General features: G+C 43.2%; 2 protein-coding genes across 5 annotated transcripts in view; one reads left to right on the top strand and one right to left on the bottom strand.

Moving 5' to 3' along the window:
- Positions 1–1,305: 1,305 nt before the first annotated feature.
- Paics (phosphoribosylaminoimidazole carboxylase and phosphoribosylaminoimidazolesuccinocarboxamide synthase) lies at positions 1,306–17,352 on the bottom strand. Of its 3 annotated transcripts, none has more exons than XM_052199601.1 (10): positions 17,268–17,352; positions 16,817–16,885; positions 12,112–12,309; positions 9,429–9,607; positions 7,623–7,802; positions 7,409–7,522; positions 6,348–6,431; positions 4,371–4,551; positions 2,387–2,545; positions 1,306–2,111 (listed from the first exon to the last, which is right to left on the bottom strand). In XM_052199601.1, the coding sequence occupies exons 2-10, from the start codon at positions 16,830–16,832 to the stop codon at positions 1,945–1,947; spliced, it is 1,278 nt and encodes a 425-aa protein (XP_052055561.1). In that variant the 5' UTR covers positions 16,833–16,885; positions 17,268–17,352; the 3' UTR covers positions 1,306–1,944. The 3 variants fall into 3 exon arrangements, with proteins under 3 accessions (XP_052055561.1, XP_052055564.1, XP_052055563.1); XM_052199604.1 differs by having other exon boundaries at positions 17,272–17,342; XM_052199603.1 differs by lacking the exon at positions 17,268–17,352 and adding an exon at positions 16,991–17,087.
- Positions 17,353–17,421: 69 nt separating this feature from the next.
- The window catches only part of Ppat (phosphoribosyl pyrophosphate amidotransferase), a 34,782-nt gene continuing 28,449 nt past the window's right edge, over positions 17,422–23,754 (top strand). The window contains exon 1 of one of the 2 annotated variants that reach the window (XM_052199600.1): positions 17,422–17,712. In XM_052199600.1, the coding sequence (XP_052055560.1) occupies positions 17,585–17,712 (128 nt within the window). In that variant the 5' untranslated portion in view covers positions 17,422–17,584. The remainder of the gene's footprint in view (positions 17,713–23,754) is intronic. The other variant, XM_052199599.1, reaches the window with a different exon arrangement.

Consider the following 23,754-nt stretch of genomic DNA (forward strand, 5'->3'; position numbering starts at 1 on the left):
AAGTAGCTGGCCTCAGAACTAAGTCAAAAGTTAAAGCTTAAATAATGTTAAGTTTACAATTATTACTTTGGCTACTGGCCTGGGAATAGGGAAGCTTGAAACTTTGAGAACAATTATAATTCTTGATTCTTTGTGGGACATGGTTATTCTTTTGAATTTGATTTGGCAATGATTATGCAATGTATTTTTTTCTACCTACTTTTGTAGTATCAATAAAAGCCTGGGGCAAGAAAAAGGCGGATGAGCATGAGAAGAGCATGTGAAGAGTGAGAGAATGTGATGAGTGTGTGAGTGAAAGGAGAGTGCATGTGGTCTGTGTGAGGTGTGAGTGAAAGAGTGCATGTAGTTAGTCTGTGTGAGATGTGTGTGAGAGGGAAAGGGGAACATACAGAGGTGTGTGAGTGTGGGAATTCAGGAAAAGTAGAGTGCGCAGGAGAATGTAGTGTGTGCACCCTTAAGCTGGGGGGGGGGGGGAGGGGGAGGAGAGAAACTTTAAGTCTTGAAAATCTGCCTGTCAGCTTGTACCCAAAAGTAGTCTGTTTATATTTATCATGCGCCTTCCAGATGTCCCTGCTTCCAGTTGAGAACTGCTACCTTGGGTCGTGGCTGGACCCCGACAAGTAAATGCATTCAATACTGTGGAGAGTCCTTAATGTGCAGAAGCAAGCAGAGCAGGAGAGGTAAAGGAGATCCAACTGGACCAGTGTATGAAAGGTCACTTCCCTAAAGCAGGCACGTGACAGATATGGCAAAGATGGGGAATCACCGGCGGATCTATAGCTGAGCTTTTATGAAACACAAAATTTGGATTTCTCATACCATGGGCTCATACAGAAGAAAATCTGGCCCACTGTTCAGATGTATATTAGCAAACCAATAGCCCACCACACCCACCCACTCCTTCCTTCATTATGATCACAAACCAGAGACTCAATTTCTGAAAATGGTGGTAGGATGGTGATTGCAGGTGTGGCAAATGTCTTACCTGAGGGATGCTTTCTAACTCTAGTTGAGTGGCTAAGCAGTATTTACTCTTATCTTTCCTTGGAATCGCTTTATTCCTTGTGGAACTGTCCTACTGCCCAAAGACCTCAGGAGAGAGACCCTGCTAGCACCTCTTTCTTCTACCTCTAATCTCAATTTCTTTTAAAACAAAACAAGTAAATATTCCCAAACAAACTAGGGTTAGAGCATGGGCAAGGACCTCAACACTGTAAAAACAAAACCCCAACAAAACACAAACACACTCCTTAGCTGGGGATTCAAGTCGCATTACTTAGAGAATGTACAGACCGTGCAGGAGAATATAGTTATACACAATACAAATATTTTAATTTTCAAAGCATCAACCCAGATCAAGTACTATCTACTGATTAATAAAAAAATGCAATTACCATTTCAAAACAATATCTTTTTTTAAAAAAGCTTATTTTTTAAAATGTTGTGTGTTGGGTGGGGGAATGTAATAGCATTTGAGAGCAGGTGCATAAGGAAGCTGTGGGGTCAGATGCCCTGAATTAAAGGTTATTTATTGTCAGGCAATCTACATAGGCGCTGGTTCTTGAAGCGCAGATACATTGCTCCAGTTCCATAATTATATTTACCCAACGATGACTATATAAAGGATGAGGTATAATTTAGCTGTGTTATGCCTATTTTACTAACTACAAAGATTCCCTCCCTGGAAATACAGTTGAGGGTGGCCTTGAACTTAGTGATCATGCTGCCTCAGCCTCTGCAGAGCTAAGGTTACAGGGGCATATCACTATACAGAGCTAGAAAATATTAATATCCACTGACAATGTGCCAACTCAAACACCAATGACCATTTGTTCATTGGTAAACTGAATTGTTTTCTCTTATGTGAAATCATTCTGCTTGATTTTTTTCTGTAAATCCAAACTAGAAATATGTAACTTTTCTCCTAAACATTAAGTTGCACTTTTACAAACTGCACTCTCTGATTTTCTTATCAGCCTGCTTTAAGGATATCCATGTGTTCAGTATGCTCGCTCGAAGTTTGGCCCACACCAAATGGTTGTTTAACCCAAATATCTGAGCAGCAAACTGAGCTGATCCTTCTGGAGAAAGTATAGTTGAGCAGCCAAGACCTATTGATTCAGAAGGAGAAAGACAGAAAAATTAGTTGGTAGCTTAAAAATTAAACAAGAAAAAGATGATAATAAACTCAAATCCTATTTCTTAGAGATACATACTTAAGCATCTAAGTATAAAACAGTGCAAAAACATAAAATCTGATTTAAAACCGTAGGCTGTAATTAAAATATGTAGTCAAATATTAATAGATGAGGCCTGATAAAGGCATGGAGATTATATCTTGAAATTTGGTGTATACACACACTACTAAAAGTTTTCAAGGTCTTACCACTGGGCAGGCGAAGAGATGACCACACATCCTGAGCACCCCAGTCTGGTGTGATTGGGGGACAGCTGATAACCGGATATGCAGTATTACCAGACATCACTGGCCCTAGACCATTGCTTCTGCCTGCCACTGCAATAAATACAGTAGGCACGCCATCCCCTAGGGAAAGTATAAGATGGTTAAGTCAGGCCCTTTTGTCAACACTAACCAGGAACCAAACAGTACAGAGCAGTACTGAGACAGCTCAGCGGACAAGGGGTGTGACCTCTGGAACCCATATGGTACAATTGGTACATGCATCTGCACACACTTATACAGTAAAAATAAAATAATGAACTTTAAATCTTTGAGTAATCTGCTATGGAGAAAGTATCTAGAAGGTAATGACATACAAAAGTTCAAAATGTATGGTTCGTCTTATATTGTATTGTAAACAATAACCTAGGCAGAATAGGATTCACTATTTTTGAGATCTGCTGTATAAAAGAAATGTCATGAGGTGGGTGAGGGAATGGCTGGCTCATAGCTCCTTTCTGCTATTACTGCTTAGACTCAGCAAAATCAAGAATTTCACCAACTAAACAGCTACCTTTCAAGTAAGTGGTAGGACACTTAATAGTAGACTCGCTTAATAGTAGTTAGAGATTTTGTGGATACCTCCTAAATTATAAATAAATAAGTAGTGTCTGGGTGCTAGGATATGTATATATAGTAGAGCATCCACAGTTCAAGTGCTTAACATGCTTGAGACTATAAACTCAACCATTTGCAGTATCAAAAATCAACACTAAAAGTACATATACACATTTCATAGACCAGGCTGACCTCAAACTCTGAAACCTGCCTGCCTCTGCCTCTCAAGTGCTGGCATTAAAGGTGAGCACCAGCACTGCCCAGCTTCAAATTCTTGAAGAACCTTGATATATTTAATAGAGAGGGGGTCTTATTCTGTAGCCCAGGCTCACATTGAATTTACAGTAATCCTCCTGTTTTATGCTCTCAACTTAATGTTTGGATTACAGGTGTGATACCTACTCCTGGTTTTATGTGGTACTGGGTACCACAGAAGAATCTTGGGTTTCTCACATGCTAAATAAGCATTTTACCAGCTACCTAAAATTACGTATTTTTTATTGGGAAAGAATCCAAGCCTTCATCCGATTATTAAAGGGATCTGAAGTCTCAAAAGAATCATTAAACATCATTTTTTCTTGTTTAGAACAGTTGGGTTTTTTTTGTGTGTGTGAAAGATTCCAATACCTTAGATCAATGACATCTTAACGTTTATCTACTGAAACTACAGCTTTCTCACATGCTTCCATGAAATCTGACAAGGAGAGCAGAGGCTCTGGCGCCTCAGCCTCCCGCTGCTGAGTCAGGGCCTTCTTCTCCATCGGAGCACACAAGACACACTGCTAAGGAGCGCTGCCTGTGTGACAAGGGGACCACACTTGCTCACAGGCCTAGTCGGCTTTCCTTCATGCTTGTAGTTTCTAAAGTCTTCACATGTATGTACGGGTGCTTCGCCTCCAAGTCCTGTCTATGCACATGTGTGCAGTGAGTCCCCCTGGAGGCCAGAAGAGGGTGATAGATTCCCCTGGGGCTGGAGTTACTGATGGTTGTGTATGCTCCTCATCACTGAGCCATGTTTACAAAAGATTATTTTAAAAAGTTCCTGAATGAGTTTATGCATGCAGGTGACCACGAGGCCATGCAACGTCGGACCTCCTGAACGCTGAGATGCCCGGAGGGGGTCGAGCTGAGGCCGTGCTCCAGCTCCCCTAGGCCTGCATTCTAAGTGTTCTCCTTGTTCTCTAATTTATAGACGTCTAGGGCATCCCTTCTAAAGATAAGTGCAATAAAAGTATACTCAGGACACGATTTTCCTTGGAAATATGGGGAAAGCTTACTTAAGCACTATTATTCAAAGGTATGTATTTTAAAATTCTACCCAAATCAGAAATCGCCGAGATTCTCTATTTACCTTCGTATTCTGCTTTAATCCTCAAAGTTTCATCTGTTCCTTTATGCGCTGATGTTACTCTAAGTTCACACGGAATCCCAAAGTTTCCACAAGCCTTCTTAATTTTTTCACAGTGACCAAGGTCAGAGGTTGAACCCATCAGTACTACCACCCTGCACTGACTGTCTGACTTGAGAAGCAACTGGAAAAGAAACACAGGACTATGAAAAATGGGTGACAGTCAGTGTAACAGCATTTTATCTTTTGCTTTTGTGTGTCAGGGTATTGAGCCTGGATGCCATATGGCTGAAGATGACCTTCAACTCCTGATATTCTTGCCTCGAGTAAGCAAATGGCTTTCCTGTTTTTCCTTCCCTTCTCTATTTCCCTCTTGTCTTCCTTCCCTTTCTGAAAGGGTCTCCAACAGCCCAGGTTGACCTGACTGGCACTTGCAGGTAACAGAGGATGACCTTCAACCTCTGATGCTCCCGAGGGCTAGTGTCACAGGCTTCTGCCACCACACTATGCAGTCCTGGGCAATCAAACCTGGGGCTTCTTGCATGCTAGGCAGGCAAGAACATCCCAGCACCTTTATGTTTTTGTTTGTTTTCTTAGACATGTCACATTATGTAGACCAGGCTGGCTTCAACCTCGGAGATACGCCTTATCTGCCTTCTCAGTGCTAGGAGGAGAAGTCTGTGCCATCATGCACAGCTGGTATTTTCTTTCTCAACAGACCAAAATTAAGCTGAGCAATAGACCATTACAAACAAAACAGAACAAACAACAACACTCACTAGGCACTGTGGCACAAACCTGTAATCCCAATAGCAAGGAGGCAGGTCAGCCTTGTCTACATAGTGAGGCCCTGTCTCAAACAAAACCAAGAACATAGCCCACCCCCACCCCACCCCCAGCTCTGTCTCTAAGCCTCTTAATATCACGAGAACAGTAACAAAGCATTCCATGCCAGAGGCTTCTGCACTTTCTGTTGAACCTTTAAGGCATAGTCAAGTAAATTAGGTTATCAACCTGTTAGTTGGGTTTTTGAACAGTAAATATAGATAAGTTGGAAATATTTGTCTATGAAGTGGTTATGACTCATATGAATCATGTGCAACTCTCACAGGTTCATAGTAGTAATATCATACAAATGTAGGGGAAGTACAGAGGTTAGAAACAGTGCCAGGGTTCTACACCAGCATCTGGGAACGGCAGTGTGGCAGAGGTCTGGTCCACCAGTAAGTAGCCTGCCATCATCATTCCTAAAGCAATCCTTTGTTTAAAGTCACTGATAATAGAATGTAAAGGCCTCTCTCACTTTTCTTTATCTTAGCCAGTTTCACATCATCAGGTTCCACCCTGGCCTGAATGAAGCTTGAAACCTTCCCCGTCTTAGCCCCAGAATAGGTAAAACTGTTGGCACGCTCCATCACACCTGGTTTAACCCCTCCCTTTCTGCTGGGTACACGTGTGGTCCTCAGGCGCCACCCAGCTTTTCTCTTTCACCTAAAATTTTCTACTTATTTTTGTGAATGTACATGTTACAAACGTGGAGGTCAACTCCCCTTTCCCTTTCAGTCTTAAATATATGGGTTCTGGGGCTGAACAAGGCACCGGGGTTGTGTAGTAAGTGATTTAAACGCTAAGCCGTCTTGTTCAGCCGCTTCTATCCAGCCACCATCTGGATCCTTCCTCCCCCCACCCCTTTGTTTTTGGTGAGAAGAGGACTGTCAGTGGCCTGGGATTTGCCAATCATGCTGACTAACAAGAGAGGATCAGGGGATCCTCCTGCCTCCGAAGGCCAAACTTTGGGATTACAAACAGCTGCCACTACATCTGGTGTTTTCTTTGTGGTTTTTCATGGGTGCTAGAGAAGTCAGGCCTTCGTTTTTGTACGGCAAGAAAGCACTTTACCAACTACTGAGCTAGCTTCTCAGTCCAATGATGTCGTGAAATAAAATACACGTCATTACAGGTTTGTTAGAGAAGAATTACCTCCACTCGGTCTGCAACCCACTCAAAGTTTTTCTTCACCATCTGGAGTCCTTCAGGAGTTACTTCTTTGAGATCTCGGTAAGACTAGAAAATAAAAGTTTAGAAAATTACTTTCTGCCAGGCAGTGGTGGAGCACGCCTGTAATCCCAGCACTCTGGGAGGCAGAGGCAGGCGGATTTCTGAGTTCAAGGCCAGCCTGGTCTACAGAGTGAGTTCCAGGACAGCCAGGGCTACACAGAGAAACCCTGTCTAGAAAAACCAAATCCAAAAAACCAAATAAATAAAGAAAAGAAAATTACTTTCTTCTGCTATCTTAAAACATGTTTCCTTTAAGTCTAAGGTTACAACATGTTTGTATAATGAAATGTATCTGAAAATGCACCTTGATGTACAAATGCTTTCTCAATGGAAAAGTTCAGTAGCAAAGTAAGTTTCATTAAAGGTCAAATGCTTTCTTCATTAGCAAACTGTCTTAAGAAGTAACATGTATACATATAGACAGGATTTTGCCTTAATTCTGTTAGAAGCTTTCCTGTGGCCCCAGGACTTGGTGTATAGAGTCCCAGATCTTGAAGGTGTGAGGATACTTATCAGATAAACAAGGACAACCCTTCTTTGACTATTTCAGAATCTGAAGATGATAAATACAAAAACTGTTTATAGGTTAAAAGTATTTCTTAGAACCAAAGGAGATTTTGTTCACCTTCACTTTTTTGGTACTGAAGGGTGAATCCTTGCATGTACTATGGAAGTGTTTGCCGTTGTGCTCTATCTCCAGTGGAAAAATGGCTTTTTTTTTTGTTTTTTTTGTTTTTTTTTAAAGCTTTATTTATGCAAGTACGCTGTACCAGAAGAGGGCATCGGATCCCGTTACAGATGGCTGTGAACTACCATGTGGTTGCTGGGAAGTGAACTCAGGACATCTGTTGTCAGTGCTCTTAACCTCTGAGCCATCTCTCCGGCCCGAGAAATGACTTTTAAAACTAAGCACTTATGAATTAAGACTAATATCCTTCCCCATTCACCTCTATCACAGCTTAATAACCTCAAACACCTCATACCTGTTTGTCTTTCTGCTGGCTCCGGTCTCCCGATGGCCATAGTCTCCAGGAATCATTATCGATGACATCAGCAAGAACAATCTCTTTGGTGGTTACATCAACGCCAAATTCAATCTAGACGCAGCACATTGCCAAGGAAATGATTTGAAAATGATATAGTATAAGGACAGTTCATATACAATGTTCACTTTTACGTTGCCTATTTTATCAGTACCTTCATATCAACCAGCGTACAGTTTTGGGGCAGCCAGGATTTCTCCAGAATTTCAAAAATAGCTTGTGTAGCATGACTCATGATGTCCACTTCAGTCTGCCCTATAACCAGGCCAGCAAAACAAAATTTTGCGGCAATGAGCTGCTCCTCAGACCACTGCGGATCATTGTTGGCATCATCCTAAGAATGAAGTGTAGCCGTACAGTTAATTTAAATCTTGGAACTTTTAACTTTCCTGAAAAACAGAAAGTTCTTTCCTCTAAATATATGTTCCTAAGAATTGCAATTTTAAATCTAATTTCTTCCAGAATATCCTATGATTCAAGTACTTATTAAGTCTACTTTAAAATTTTACTTTTTATCTGTGTCTGTGTGTATATGCTGCACTACATGTATGGAGGAGATCAGTTTCTGGTTCTCTGGAAGAGTAGCAAGCGCTGCCCCACCATTCTGGCTCCAGTCTGACTACTCAAAAAAAAAAAGGAAAGAAAAAGGCAAAGCAGGAAAATGCCTCATTACTTTGTCTTTTTAGGTCTGTGCATTTTGCCCCCACATATCCCATCTATACACCACATGTGTGCGTGCGTGGTGCCTGTGGAGGTCAGAAGACTGTAACACACACCCAGAACTACCCAAGCAGCTGTGGTGTGAACAGTTGTGAGCTGCTAGGACAGTGGGCTTGCATGCCAAGCCATCTCTCTCCAGCTTCTACTCTGTTTATTTTTAATTATTAAGCTATTAAGTAATGAAATAATTCAATCTTTCTCCCTGCAAAGCCATTTCTTTTGTTTATGAATGTTTTGCTTACATGCATGTGTGTCACATGCATAGAGTTTGAAAACAATGTTAATAGTGTATTTTTAGTCAGGCAGCTGTATAACTTGTTATACATTATAATTAAATTTACAAAAATCCCAGCACTTGGAAAGCAGAGGCTCTGAGTTTGAGGTCAACCTGGTCTACAAAGCAAGTTCCAGGACAGCCAAGGCTAAACAGAGAAACCCTGCTTCAAAAACAAAAGCAAAACAACAGCAAACAAAAGAAAAAACAAAACCACAAACTCCTGCAAATTCAAAACCACTTCCCTTTCATACAGAAAAACCTCAAATAAACAAACAGACCAACCCTTCTGAACAGGGTCTTATTTCATAGCTCAGGCTGGCCTTGAAATAGCAATTCGTCTACACCAGTTCTTTCCTTTAAATTTTATTTATAAGTATGGGTGTTTTGCATGCACGGACTGCACCTGTAAGAGACGTCAGATCCTCGGAGCTGCAGTTCCAAGCCACCCGTGAGTGCTGCAGAAGAACTGTAGGTAAGGGGCCACCTCTTACCCCGCCCGCGCTACATTAATAGCGGGCAGGAGTATGGGTACGGACCACCAGGCAAGGGGCAAGTAAATTTTTTTTTTTGGTTGTTTTGATTTTGGTTTTTTAGAGTCAGGATTTCTCGGTATAGACCTGGCTGTCCTAGAACTCACTCTGTAGACCACACTGGCCTTGAACTCAGAAATCCACCTGCCTCTGCCTCCCAGAGTGCTAGGATTACAGGTGTGCACCACCACTGCCCAAGTAAATCTTTTTAATATGCTAACTTTTGTCCTGATTTCTGCTCATTTAAAGTTATTTTTGTTATTCCATCTTGTCAAAAAACATTTTCACAGATTCCCTGCCGCCAAACCTGATTTATCATTGCTAATGTAATTCTATATTATCAACATACATTTCTAGTAGGACACATATAGCTTCAGATGTCTCAATGTTTAACATTTTGAGTTTGTAGTTTTCAAACACAAAAAGCAATTACCTTGAAGAACATCTCCACTTTCGGCGGATAAAACCTGTACCCCTCCTTTACCCCAGGGTTCCTTTTGAGAAAAGACCCAGTTGCTATTCTTCGGCACACCCATTCAATTGGAATCATTTCACACTGGGGTGCAATGAAAGCAGTCTCCCCAAATTTCTTGGTGAAAGCAGTTTTTATGCCTACAAATTGAAGATAAAAGGGGGAGGGGAAGCAATGGATTTTTCTTTTAAGGAAGGTAGATAAACTCAAAAAAAACAAAGTGTTCATTCATTTTTTCTTTCAATTTCTTCTGACACATATGTATGTGGTTGTGCATTTGCACCCAGCAGTGTCTTAAGAACATGTATGCATGAGTGTCAAACACCAGTTCTCCCTCTTTACATAGTTTCTGGGGCTGAGCTCAGAAAGTTCCTCTTGCGTGGCCAGCGCTTTATCCCCTCAGCCAGCTCAAAACACCTCTCAGAAATATCTGCTGCTGTGGGACTAGAGTTGGTCCACACGTTAGGGTGCTGAAGGACCAGAGTCCAGTCCTTCCCATCACCCGTGACCGGAGCCCACAAGCCCTGCAACTCTTAGCACCAGGAGATCCAATGCCTCTGGCCTTCTATAGCACCTGCACTCAAGAGCACACACCCACACCCACATACATAATTAAAATCTTAAGGTTAACAAAGTAAGATTTTTTTCTATTTATCAAAACATCACGGGGGGGTGGGGGGGTGGGGGTGTGGGGAATCATACCGCCGGGCAATGGTGGAGCACGCCTGTAATCCCAGCACTCTGGGAGGCAGAGGCAGGTGGATTTCTGAGTTTGAGGTCAGCCTGGTCTACAGAGTGAGTTCCAGGACAGCCAGGGCTACACAGAGAAACCCTGTCCTGGGGAAAAAAAAAAAAAAACAAATTAAAAAAAAAAAAAACAGTACATTTTAATATCACATGGCAAATCATACATGAAACCTAAAGATTGAAGTTCAGTGTTTTACACTCCACCCATTCATTCATATTCAGACTGTCTCCTTCCTCTACTTATCTTTGTAGAAGGCACATTTGTCATCCAAGTGGCATTAAATCACTCTAAAGATAACCTGACTGCAGAATAATCATGTTCTACAGTCCAGCATCACATCAATTCTCAGATTGATCTACCTTATCAATCAGAACAGCCCTAAATTCTGAAGACACTTTTTCTCTAACTGCGTAAATAATCCCCGAGAAAGCTTCCATCAGGTAGGACCTGGCAGCTGCAGCTACTCTGCCAACACCGAGGAAAGAACACGCTCTCACTTCCCCCACACTGGGACTCACAGCTTTCTAGGTGGTGACCTTGGAAGCCAATAGCTTCTCAGATAAGTTTAAACCTGTCCTGCCCCGCCCCAGGCCTGCAGAGCAGTTTTACAGAGCAGCTGGGTGTGGTTCCTAGCCAGTGCACAGCCCCTGTAACTCTAGCTCCAGGGGACTGGACGGCCTCCTCTGACAGAACCTCAGGATCCCACAGGAGAAGCACCCTAACTGCCCTTTCTTCACTCCAGCATTCCACAGATAAACTTCGTTTCATATTTTACATCTCCAATGGAAGAAAAGTCTGCTCAGTTTTCCACAAGGTCTTCCACTTAGAAGAGGACAGGAAGGCACAGCTGCTATCTTCAAATATTTCTCAAGGTTTACAAGCAGAACAATAGGCAGAGCAAAGCACAATTGTGCAGCATTCCAGGGAGTGAATTCAGTTTATTTGTGGCTAATTCCAGAAAGGCTTCTTTTTAAATTCGCCAAGACTAAAGATGGCCTTGTAGAGGGAGGTTACAGTGGTGATTCAGGTGACTGAGAGATTGTAGAAAACTCAGTCTCTCTCTCTCTCTCTCTCTCTCTCTCTCTCTCTCTCTCTCTCTCTCTCTCTCTCTCTCTCTCTCTCTCTCTCTCTCATTTTTTTCTCTGTGGGCTTGGTCCCCCAGGTGGAACTCTGTGGAGGTGTGGCCTTGTTGGAGTAGTTGTGTTGCTGTGGGTGTGGGCCTTAATACCCTTCTCCCAGCTGCCTTCAGATCGAGGTGGAACTCTCAGCTCCTCCAGCCCCATGCCTGCCTGGACACTGCCAAGCTCCTGCCTTGACGATACTGGACGGAACCTCTGAACCTGTATGTCAGCCCTTATAAAACCCAACTGCCACCCCCAGTTAGCCTACTTTGCCTCCCACTTGCAGTGTAAGCTCTCAGCTATTGCTCCAGTGCCGTGCCTGTCTGCTGCATGTTCCTGCCGTGATGGCTATGGACTCCCTGGAACTGTAAGCCCAAAATTAACCACCCCCTTTTCTTTTGAGTAAGTTGCATTAGTCGAGGTAATAGCAAAGTAACTAAGACAGTGGGCAACACTAAGGCTTTATGTATGCTAAGTAAGTACTTTATCGCTGGGCTATCCATACCTTAAGCTGCTTTAGAACCCGAACACCATTACTTCCAAACTAGGAAGCTCTTCGAGAGTGAGCCCCTCTCGAAAGCTCTCCCCTTCATTTTATTATGTGCGGCTTAGCCTGTGAGACATTCCCAACAGGTTAAGTCAAACACAGCCATCTCCCGCAGCCAGTTACCTGCCTTAGATGTAATGACACATGAGATGTATAACATATTCTTGATCCAACCAATTTCTCCCCTGGAAAATAACCACTGTCAAAGACACAAAGGGAAGCACTCACCAGCTTCCTGTAACAACTGAAATATGCAGCTGGTGATCTTATTGGAGATGGCAGCTTTGCCTTCCAGGTGGTTCTTTCTAGCGGCATTCCCTGCTGTAATCTGGTCCTTGGACTGCAGGAGGACTCTTCCTGGATTGTCTAACAATTCATAGACTTCTTTTGTCTTACCCTCATAGAGTTTCTTCCCAATGTTCAGTACTGTGGGAATAAAACATAATTATACCAGATGTTAAGATTTCCTAAATAGTAAAGAATCCAATGAAATATTCAATCACTCCTTAGATAGTAATTAGTGTCAATAAAAACAATAAAAAACCACTTCCACAGAACCTTATACTCTCATATAATTGTGTGTTAGTTTAATTATAACCATAGAGATTAAAAAACTAAGGTTCGCCGAGCAGTGATAGCACACTCCTTTAATCCCAGCACTTGGGAAGTAGAGGCAGGCTGATTTTTTGAGTTCAAGGCCAGTCTGGTCTACAGAGTGAGTTCCAGGACAGCCAGGGCTACACAGAGAAACCCTGTCTCAAAGGAAAAAAGAAAACAAAACTAAGGCTCACAAATGTTGAGGTCACACATGTAGCATATGCAGACATAGAAATAATCACAGATCATCTGATATCAACACAATGCTTTCTCTGTCAGCCTTGTCTTTGAGCTGAAACAACTAAAATTATTGTAGCCATACTAATATTTTCATATACACAACTGCAATAGATTATTTAAACTAACTTACAGGAAGAAACTAACTTACAGGAAGAAAATGCTTTATTTCCCCTGACTTTTTATAGCAGGCTAAATGAGTAAACTCAGAACAATTTCTTCATTTCAAATTAAGGCATAAAAAGAGGCTTCTTTGCTCATCTTAAAAAAAAAAAAAAAAATCCAGGAATGGAGGCAGCGAACAGGGGCGCAGCTCAGTGGAGTTTGCCCAACTTGTAAAAGGTCTAGTTGAAAGTCTAGCACCAAAGGAAAAAGCAAACAAGTTCCAAACCAAGAGAAAATGTTAGGAGGTTAAGTTTGGAAGCCAGTTCCACACCCACTAGGCATGGAGAGAGCAACAGGCCCTCCTTTATTTACATTTCCATTAACCCGACTGGGTTATTATTTCTCAATCCCCTGCCATCAGTACCCTCTTTATTGAGAATGTAGGAAGCATCAGGAAATGAGCACAAAGGCGTTTTCTCTTTCCGTAGACAGTGTCTCATTCCACAACCCTGGCTAGCCTGGGACGCCCTTCCTAGACCAGACTAATCTCAAGCTCAGAGATTCAGCTGCCTCCCACTCTGATTAAAGATGCGTTCCACCAGACCAGGCAAAACCATCTAGTTTAAGTTACAACACCCAAGGAATACTAAAGTCTCCATTAGAATGATTTAGATTAAAATCAAAAGCAACCAGCCCGGCGATGGTGGCACACGCCTTTAATCCCAGCACTTGGGAGGCAGAGGCAGGTGGATTTCTGAGTTCGATGCCAGCCTAGTCTACAGAGTGAGTTCCAGGACAGCCAGAGCTACACAGAGAAACCCTGTCTCAAAAAACCAAAAATAAATAAATAAATAAATAATAAAATAAAAATCAAAAGCAACCAAAGGTTAAAGGTATTGGGATAGTTTTTCATGCTCTATCTTCAAAAATTATTTTTCTGTAAGTAAATGTTGTCTCCAGGTTTACTACTACAGTCTGCTAATCTCGGCTCAGTCCTGGAAGCTTCTAGCCTCTTGTACAACCGAATCATGGCCTAGAATGTTTTCATCTGCTGAGACTTACTGCTGAATAAGCTCACCCTTTCTAGTTCTTTCTGAGCTCTGGCTGGCTGGTTCAACTCAGCTGCTCTGGCTCAAAACTCCTCCAGGCTGACTGATGCAATCTGGGTTTTCTCTCTTCCCCTAAAACTGCTCTACTTGACCTCAAACTCACTCTAGCATTCTGTCCTAATCTTCTGGCTCCTTCTCACTCTCTGGCCCAGCCTGTCTTCACCTGTGTCTAGCTTGCTGTCTCTCTTCAACCTGTCACTGTACAACTGTCCCAGTAAAACTGCCTCCCTTACTCTGCACCTCAGCATACTAAGGAGCTTCCCTTTCTTCTCTCTTGTGAGAGTTAGGCATATCCTATTTTGTCAGATCTTTCTGATTCATCAGTTTGTCTACCATTCAATTAGACATCACTTTCAAACATGGGTGCTTCCCTCTACAAACTAACTTTACTATTGTTTGGGATTAAAGATTGGTGCCATGAGCTGAGCTACATCACAACTAGAAACAGCATTCTTGAGTAAATATCGCATTCTTAGGATTCAATGTGATCAGATATCTTGCAACATTTATTCTCAGTACTTTCCCAATGTATCTGTGTGCCAGGAACTGTGGACACAACAGCAAATGAAAATGAAATCTAGTTTCTGCTCTCAAGGGACCTAAGTCTTGAAGAAAGCCGTAATTAATAAGAAACCATAATAAAATAAATACGAGGTAGAGACTATGGGATGCCGTATTCACAGCAGGACCACCCTACGGACAAGTCTAAAAGTAAAAGCTGAGCAGACCTGACAACGATCAGAATTTAACAGGGGGTAATTGAAGGAGAAAAGACCAAGTAGCCAAGTCAAGGTCAGCACGGCTGAGCACTCAGTGTTCTAGGTGCGTGTAGATTGGTACTGATTAAGAAGCAACCAAGTTGCTTCAATATAGGAAAAAACAAAACAAAACCCAAACTAAAGAAGAGCTGACCAGGTCACACCACCAGCTGGCACATGAACCAGGTAAGTGTCTTCTTGGACCAAATTTTAGTTGGCCACAACTAAAGATGACCTTTGGAGTAGATCAAACTGGGCTTCTGGAACACTAGCTTTACAACCTGTTAGCAACAATATACTGACTCCTCCTCCAAAACTACCCAGAGATAGTTTTCTTCTTATTAGAAAACCTAATTTTTGGTAACATCAACTCCTGTAAGTGATTTGTTATAAAGCTTTCTAGTAGTTTTAAACTATAAAAAAGGGTATCTTGTAAAAACTAAATACACTATTCAAGCTTACGTGCCTTTGGGTATCTGAGATTACAATTCTAATTAACACTAAATATAAGTAATTCTCCCCCAACTAGGCTAAATTTGATTCTGGGTTGACAATGGTGATAAATAACTTGGCTAACAACTGCCACTGTGGTTCAGAGATGTAGAAGATGAATACAGCATCTTCCTAACTTAACGTCCAGAAGAATTAACAAAGTTTAAAAAGCTCCCCCCCCCCCATAACTCTAGCTTCCTTAACGTTCCTGTCCTCTTTCTCAGGCCTCTTAATTTAATAATCTCTGTGCTCAGCCTGACACACTGTCGCCTTCCTTCTTGTTCATTCCTAACTCATCAGCCAATTAGACTTAACCCGAGACCCACAGGGCTGTGAGTACTAAAGAGCAGCAGACAGACACAAGATACTGACTTAGTAGGTTAGAGCTTTAGTCAAGACTTTAAAGAATAAAGGCTCCTATCCAAGATCCAAATTCAGTTCGCAGCAGCTACCCTGGGTGTGGCTCCAGGTTCAAGGCAGACCAGGCTCCTGAGCATCTGTACTCAAGCACAGGCAACCACAGATACACAACGAACAAAGGAAACTAGAAGCCAGAGATTGCCATGCAACTAAGAACACGCCCTGTGGGCTAGAGGGATGGCTCAGTGGTTAAGAGCACTGACTGCTCTTCCAGAAGTCCTGAGTTCAATTCCCAGCACCCACATGGTGGCTCACAACCATCTGTAATGGGATTTGATGCCCTCTTGTGGTGTGTCTGAGAACAGCTACAGTGTACTCAAATAGCTCTTAAAACTCTGTTTTACAGAGGATTCCGGTTCAGTTTCCAGTACCCACATGGCAGTTCACAGCCATTCTAAATTAAACTATAGATCTGTACACCTTCTTCAGACTCTTGTCAGCACAGGGGCACATCTGATGTGGGGGTTGACGAAGAGGTTAGATTCTAAGATTTTTACAAGTTTAGAATACTGGCACCATGACCTCAGAAAAAGTCTGGCCCTACGTCCCAATTTTATTTAAACTTCTGGGGGCGGGGTCCTTCTTTTGGTTTTCATAGGTAGGAAGGAATGTGTTGGGGGTGCTCACACGATTAGAAACTTGTGTTCCAAGACGGTGTTTTGGTAGTATAAAAGAACCATCTTTTCCCGAGCTCTTACCATGCAAGGACAAAATGCTAAATGTAACTATAAATCTATCAAGCCCACACCCATAATCCCAAATTCCTATTGCAAAGCAGCACCCAACCAAAAACTTTGGCCCTGTTTTCACAGTTTAAACTACTAAACTTGCAACAAAGGAGATTATTGGCATATTAACTTTACCAGAATAAACAAAAATTCTGCTGGGTTTTCCCGATTGTTTAACTGCTTATTACAAGGTAGGCACTTCGTTAGTTCCTGACCATTTCTCCTCCAGAGTAATTCTCCACTCTGCTCCTCCCGTCCCGAGCCTTTTTTGGTATTTAGGTAGGCCCTGGGTGCCTAAAGTACGTCTCCCAGCGCTTGGACCACGTGTGCAGGCTCCCGGCCCCAGGCGCGGTCTTGGGGAGCTCGGGCGGGCACTTTGCCAGGAGGGCTGCAATCCGACCCCGGGGTCCGCACGCGTCCGCAAGCCTGCTAGCTCTCAGACGGAGGGTTGGGGGCACCCTAGCGGGTCCGAAAGCAAGTCACTCACCTTCGGCTGTCGCCATTATCTCCTAGGTGAACTAGAGCAGCAGACCGCGCGGGAAAAAGAGGCAGCGCACTGGAAAACAAGAGTGATCACAGGATTAGAGGGCGGGAAAGGGAGGTGCAGCTCACGGACACGCCCTAGCGCGGCAGTTATTAAAAGTCCAGCCCTGCGACCTACCGGCGAACCCAAAGTACCGGGCTGGCCCTGCTTGGGGCTGGGACCGCGTCCCCAGGCTTCCCGCCGCGCAGGCGCGCTGACGCGAGCCCGCTTCCGGGCGGCCCCTCCCCGCAGGCAGCCAAAAGTGGCGCGCAGGCTGCAGGCCCCCGCTGGCCGGAGAGGTTTCTGGGTTGGAGCGGACCAAGTCCCGACGGCCGGGGGATTGCGTGGGACCAGGGGCACGCACGGCTCAGATTTTCTGAGCGACCAACGCGACTAGCTGCGCTACTCTCATTACCTACGCCTTGGGAGCGGGAAAATAACGGGAGACCTCCACGTGCAGGAAAAGCAGCGCTCCTGACCTCCGCGGTGGAGGACTAACCCCACCCCTTGACTCCGTAGCTCCGCCCCCGGCTGCCCTAGCTGATTGGCGGGGAGCTGGAGGCCGAGCTGGTTTCTGCGAAGCGCGCCGCCGCAGTAGCAGGAGTCTAGCCCGCGGGGAAGGAGGGTGTCTCTAGCGGGAGCCTCTGAGGCGTCCTATAGCGGAGCGGACAGCTGGTTGGTGCTTGGACCACGCCGCGGCAGCAGGTCCCTCCACGTGCTCTCGGCGGCGCCATGGAACTGGAGGAGTCGGGGATCCGTGAGGAATGTGGTGTGTTCGGGTGCATCGCTTCTGGAGACTGGCCCACGCAGCTAGATGTGCCGCATGTGATCACTCTGGGACTCGTGGGGCTTCAGCACCGGTGAGCAACAGGATGAGGGGTGGGGGTGGAGTGGCAAGTATTTGCACAGTTCTCCGAGCTGCTTCCCAGCTCCACTATGGGGACCGCAAGACTAGGAGGGTGGATCAGGGCTAGGAACCCCGGGGGATCAGGACTGGGAAGGTGGGTCAAGGCTAGGAGCGTGGATCTCGGGAATCAGGACAAGTATCTACGCAGGATATTGACCAAGTGGGGGTGGGGTACGCCTTGACTGCATAGACATTAACCTAGCCTGTCGCGTTGCTCCCGAATGCTTTTTACTGGTTAACTCCAAGAATGTGCATCTCTCCCCGAGGGTTTGTTACGCTGGAGTTTGCTTACACTAGCCAGGCTGGGAAGGGATCTTTCAGATCTCCTTGAAACTAGAACGGTTCTAGAGATAAGCTGTAGGGTTGTGGTGCTGAGGGACCCGCAACACTTTTTTTTGCACGTTTTTTTGGTTTTGTTGTTGTCTTTTGCACGGGGCCTCCAGCTTGCAAAAGCTTTGTTTGCCAGGGCAGAGCTATTGAGCAGATTGTCATCCTGAAAGCAGTGATAGGTTTGGGGATCGTGAGTTTGTAAGTAGTTAGAGCTATGAGAAAATTGGAAGATGCCTTTGAGGTAAACAATGCAAAAAAGACCTTTGCTTCTGTAATCTGTTTCTTGCCACTTGACTTAACGGGTAGTTAGTATTAATCTGTGTATGGAAATAATGCAAACTAGGATTTTGCCTGTCTTCCAAAACTAACACGCAGTATCATAAGACAATACGGTAGCAACAATGTCTAAAACAGAGCTGGGTGGTAACCCTTATTAATGTGGGTGCCACAGGCATCACTAATGATTATATTTTCCTTACCAAACTTAACCTAGACGTTATCTTTTTTTTTTTTTGCATTTTTCAGAGCCCCAAGTCTTTGAATTTGCACTTCACATTCTGTGTACCCCTTATTTATTAAAAAAGCATCAGGGATAAATCACACAAATGCTTGAGTCAGTCTGTCTTGAGAAAACGTTTACAAACTGAGCAGGTTGAATTTATGTACTTAGAACTGCACACCCGTGTGATAATAAGGAAAGGATACATGTATGATTTTGGAGTGCTGAAGGGAGGGGCGAAGTGATATAATTTATTATAATCTTAAAAAGCTAAGAACTGGGAATGTGCTCAATGGTGGAAGACTTGCCTAGATTAGTGGGAGCTGTAGGTTCAGCCCTTAGTGTGTGTGTGTGTGGGGGGGGTATTCAGAAGATTATGTATATAATGCAAAGCAAATTTAAATGTGATTATGTGATTCAGAGGAGCAGTAGTGGATAATATTTTTAGATGTTATTTTGAATATCCCATTAGGAGCAGTGGGAATGGATCTAGAGAATTTTAGAGAACAGATGAGAGGCACTCTATCATTTTCTTAACTGTGTTTACATTTTGTTCTGTTACCTAGAAAGTTCCCTTCATGTGTCATTTATCTTCCTCTGTAAATGTCAACCTGAAGAAAAAAAGCTTTTTTTAAAAAAATTGTGTGTGTGTGTGTATGTGTGTGTGTGTGTTAGTTTTGGTTTTTCAAGACAGGGTTTCTCTATAGCCCTGGCTGTCCTGGAACTCACTCTGTAGACCAGGCTGGCCTCGAACTCAGAAATCCACCTGCCTTTGCCTCTGTCAAGTTCTGGGATTAAAGGCTTGCGCCACCACTGCCCGGCAATGTTTTCTTTTGAGATTAACTACAACTTGCCAGGTGCCTCTAGCTCAAAACACTAGAGAGGTCTGCAAAGGCAACCCCATTTCTTGAGATTTTGAGGCTACATAGCAAATCCCAGGCCTGCCCTAGCTACAGTGAGACCCTGTCTCAGTAAATAAACAAACAAACTACAACTTATTCTTAGTTACGGGTCCCTATGCTATTGTTTCCTATACTTGCTTTTATATGAGAAAGCTATACGATTAGATAACGTAAGGACAATAAAGATAAGATGTGTTATAAAATATAATCAATGGATTGTATTTTATAGTAGAGCATATAATCTCAGCACTTGTCAACAAAAGAAGGAGGAATGACTCTGTTAGGGTAACTAACTAAATTAAGCAAGCCTTTGTTAGCAGACTAAGGTTGAAAATATGACTGTTGGGTTTGTTTTGTTCGTATTTTGTTTTGTTTTGTTTTTTTCTTTTGAACAGCAGTGATAAGCTAGTTTCTGGGGAGCAAACATACTACCAAGCGACACGATTTTCCTTGAGTAAGAATGACATTAAGGTTCACTTACATCTCAGCACAAATCTAGGCAATGCAACATTTTCAATTAGAGAAACATCTCTACCACATAGTAGAATTAATTTTAATTGGGAAACCAGTGGATTGCCCCACCATTATGTTTGAAAAACATAATAATTGCTACCTACTCTAAAATGGTAGGTCAGGGCCAAAGAAGAGTAAGACCACGGTGCGAGGTGGGGACAATGTGCTCAGGGTGGCACAAGGGCCTCACGTGGACTAAGCCCACACTGCCTACCAGGTTACATACCCAGCCCAAGAACTAACAAGTGTGCACTGCACTGATGGCAATATTAACACCTAACACCTAGGGGCTGGAGAGACGGCTCAGCGGGTAAAAGCGCCGAGTGCTCTTCCAGAGGTCCTGAGTTCAAATCCCAGCAACCACATGGTGGCTCACAACTCATCTATAATGAGTTCTGATGCCCTTTTCTGGGGTGTCTGAAGACAGCTACAGTGTACTTACATATAATAAGTAAATAAAATCTTAAAAAATAAACCTAAAACCTAGAAAGGTGATCACAGGTGAATATATAGTGGCATTATAGTCACTATTTCCTCAAAAGAAATGTATGATAGAGTTGGGTGGTGGCGGCTGCTGTGGCAACACATTCCTTTAATCCTAGCACTCAGGAGACAGAGGCAGGAGGATCTCTTGAGTTCTAGAACATCCAGGAATACACAGAGAAACCCTGTCTGGAAAAACCAATACAAAGAGAGGGGTGGCTTATTGTAGAAGCCTCCGTTTTTACTTCACACATGAAGGTGTGCTCACATAAGGGTCACCGGATACTTCGAGGGCTAGGAAACCTCTGGTCTGGTCTCTGGCCGAGTTCTCTGACCGCTCACTTTGATCTTTAAATCACTGTCACATCTTATGTAGATTAGAGCTGTCTGGACCCATTTATTTACAATGCCTCTTTAAAAAGGAATCACTAGACACACCCCATGAATCAGCTGCCTAAAGGATCTTTGTGTCCTGTGGCTATCGTTTATTCTGTGTGGGAAGTTGGGCTCAGTGTGGCTGTATGTAGTGGTATCTTAAGAGATGGAGTTTACAGGAAGCTCAGTGGTTAGCTATTGGGATTAACAGTAGTCTCACTAGTTAGCTCTCTGAGAGCAAGCTGCTATCAAAGGCTGAACCTGACCCTGGAATTCTTTCGCTGTTCTGTCCAACCATCTCTAGCTTCCTCCCTTCCCATTACACTTGACCTTTACCATGAGGTCACACACACTGAGGTTCTCACCAGACGCTGAACTGCTGGGACTTCCCAAACATGAACTTTCAGTCTCCCAAACTGACCAAAATAACTTTTTAAAAGAGAAACGGTACCTAGGCTGGGCATGGTGGTGATGCGCACCCACAATCCCAGCACTCGGGAGGCAGAGACAGGTGAATGGATCTCTTGAACGGAGGTTCAGTTGGTCTGCAGAGGAGTTCCAAGACAGCCAGCCAGAGAAACCCTGTCTCAAAAACTGAAAGAAAACCAAAACCCAAAAAGTACAAAGTACCTAGCTTCTGTGTTTTGTTATAGAAACAGAAAATAGACAGATGATTGCTTTTTTTTGTTAGGAAATGAGCATGTCCTCTGTCAATCATTGGGTGGTCGCTTTCCAGAAGGGAAATTAAAACCAACAACTAATACTACATATTTTTATATTTCTCAACATTCATGAAATTTACCTGGTGAGGGTGAGGGTTCTGATGGAAGAAACATCCTGGAGAACCTTCCAGTTCTGTTAAGCTTTGAGGAAACCAGTTGGTAATGATCTCGGGAGATGTTTTCTTGAGAGGTGTAGACATTGTTTCTGTAAAGAGTGTGTAATATCACCAGAAAAGCACTCGGGAGGGAGGGGTACACTCAGACAGCCTCCAAGGCAAGCATTTTCAGACTTCAGAGTGTGATGAGGAACACAATGTAGGAGGAAGTTCTTAGATAATGATTTTGGGGTGCCAGATTAAGGCTGCTGGAGTTAACAGTGAAGCTAAAACACCAGCTCAGTCTTGACAGTCCTTATAAACTTCCAGATTTGTTTTGCTATCTTTTAGGCTCTAGGTAAGCATGTTAAAGTTCTAGTGTTGAGATTTAGTTGATTCAGAAGGATGCTTTTATGTATTAAGCGGGTAGCTGGCAATCTCTTTCCATGACATTCACTGGACTCATCTGACCTACATTTTATAAATTAAAAAATGGTACTACGGGTTTTCACCTCACTTGAAGTACAAGAGTCGGGATATGTTGAGATGAGTTTCCTCTACTCTCCAATGCTGTTACATGTCACCTAAGTACAGGGATGTCTATTCCAAGAAATGCATCATTAGGCCATTTTGCCACTATGCAGGTTAATCACTCAACAAGGTATCTTGGTTCAATCCAGAGACTTGGTAAACATTAGATGTAGGAGACTGCTACCAGGGTAACACAGCACAGTTGTTTCACGTCATGGGAGCCTCTATAAATAGCAGGGTACTAAAATAATGATGAAAAGTACATTCTAGCAAATACAGAATCTACAAGCAGGTGCCCACTACCATTATCATCAGGTGCCATGTGGCCTTCTTTTCTCCAACATGACCGAATGGGTAAGATTTTGTCCCATGGTGCTTTATGGTAAATGTCCCTAAGCCATAGCTTTCTGCTCCTTTGTAATCTTCCAGGATTGCTGTAGCATATGCCACCCACCTCCTATGCTGCCCTGCAGCACAGGACTGTACTTCCTTGAGCTCCTTCTAAGTGCGTACAAGACAGTTTGATGAGTAGGGGACACGGGGCAAGTGTGGCTTCTGTAACTCACTAGTTCAGAAGCACAGCATTCTCTAGGACCCAGTTTCCACATTTTAAATTGGCTATGATGACCATAGGTACGTCGTAACTTGTATGGACTAAATTCTTATATATAAACTGTTTACAACAATGCCTGGGTATAGTATGACGACCTATGGCTCTATCCCATACTCGGGTATGCACTCAGCAGAGGTGCATTCAGATGTTCATTGACAGACATGAAGTTACAGTGGCCGGAAGGAAGCGGGAATAATACTGTAGAATGGAGTGGGGGTGGTAGTGATGAAATGCATACTCCTACAATAGACTGTTCTAGAGTAATACCCAAAATTCCTAACACAGCACAGTTAGGGATGGATCTCATAAGTACTGCTGCATGAGAAGAACTGGACATTTAAAGTTCACACCAAGAAGAAAAAAAAACAAGCACAAATCTTAGGTTAATCCCATGATGGTGGATTGATTAGTGATGGTCTTTATGGGATGGAGTTAAAAGCTAAAAGGTTTGTGTGTGGGGGGGTCTAGAATTAAAATTTGTTGGTCTCTTATTTTTTGTTGTTTTTACATACTTTTGCTGTATGACCCAGGCTGGCTTTGAACTTTTGCTCCTTAGCCTCCTGAATATTGATTTGGGTGATGGTCACATGAGCATGCCGTCTAATTAGGAGCAGAGAGAGAGGAGAGAGAGAGAGACTAGAACTCAGTTGTCTTTTCTTCAGTCTTGTGCACACTCCTATATACAGTCAGCCATCTGTCTACATGCATTCTGTATCCATGGTTTCAATCCATAAATACTGAATGCATTTTTTTAACTAGCTGTGCTGAACAATAAAAAGACTTTCTTGCTATTGCTCTTTAAACAATATAGTATAACTACTTCATAGCAGTTACATTGCATTAGGTATTAACAGCAATTAAGAGATGGTTTAAGATATCCAGGAGGATATGTGCAGAACTTGAATGTCTGCATATTTGGGTTTCTTTTCTCT

This window comes from Apodemus sylvaticus, chromosome 11, assembly GCF_947179515.1.
Source record: "Apodemus sylvaticus chromosome 11, mApoSyl1.1, whole genome shotgun sequence".
In the NCBI taxonomy this organism is placed as follows: Eukaryota; Metazoa; Chordata; class Mammalia; order Rodentia; family Muridae; genus Apodemus; species Apodemus sylvaticus.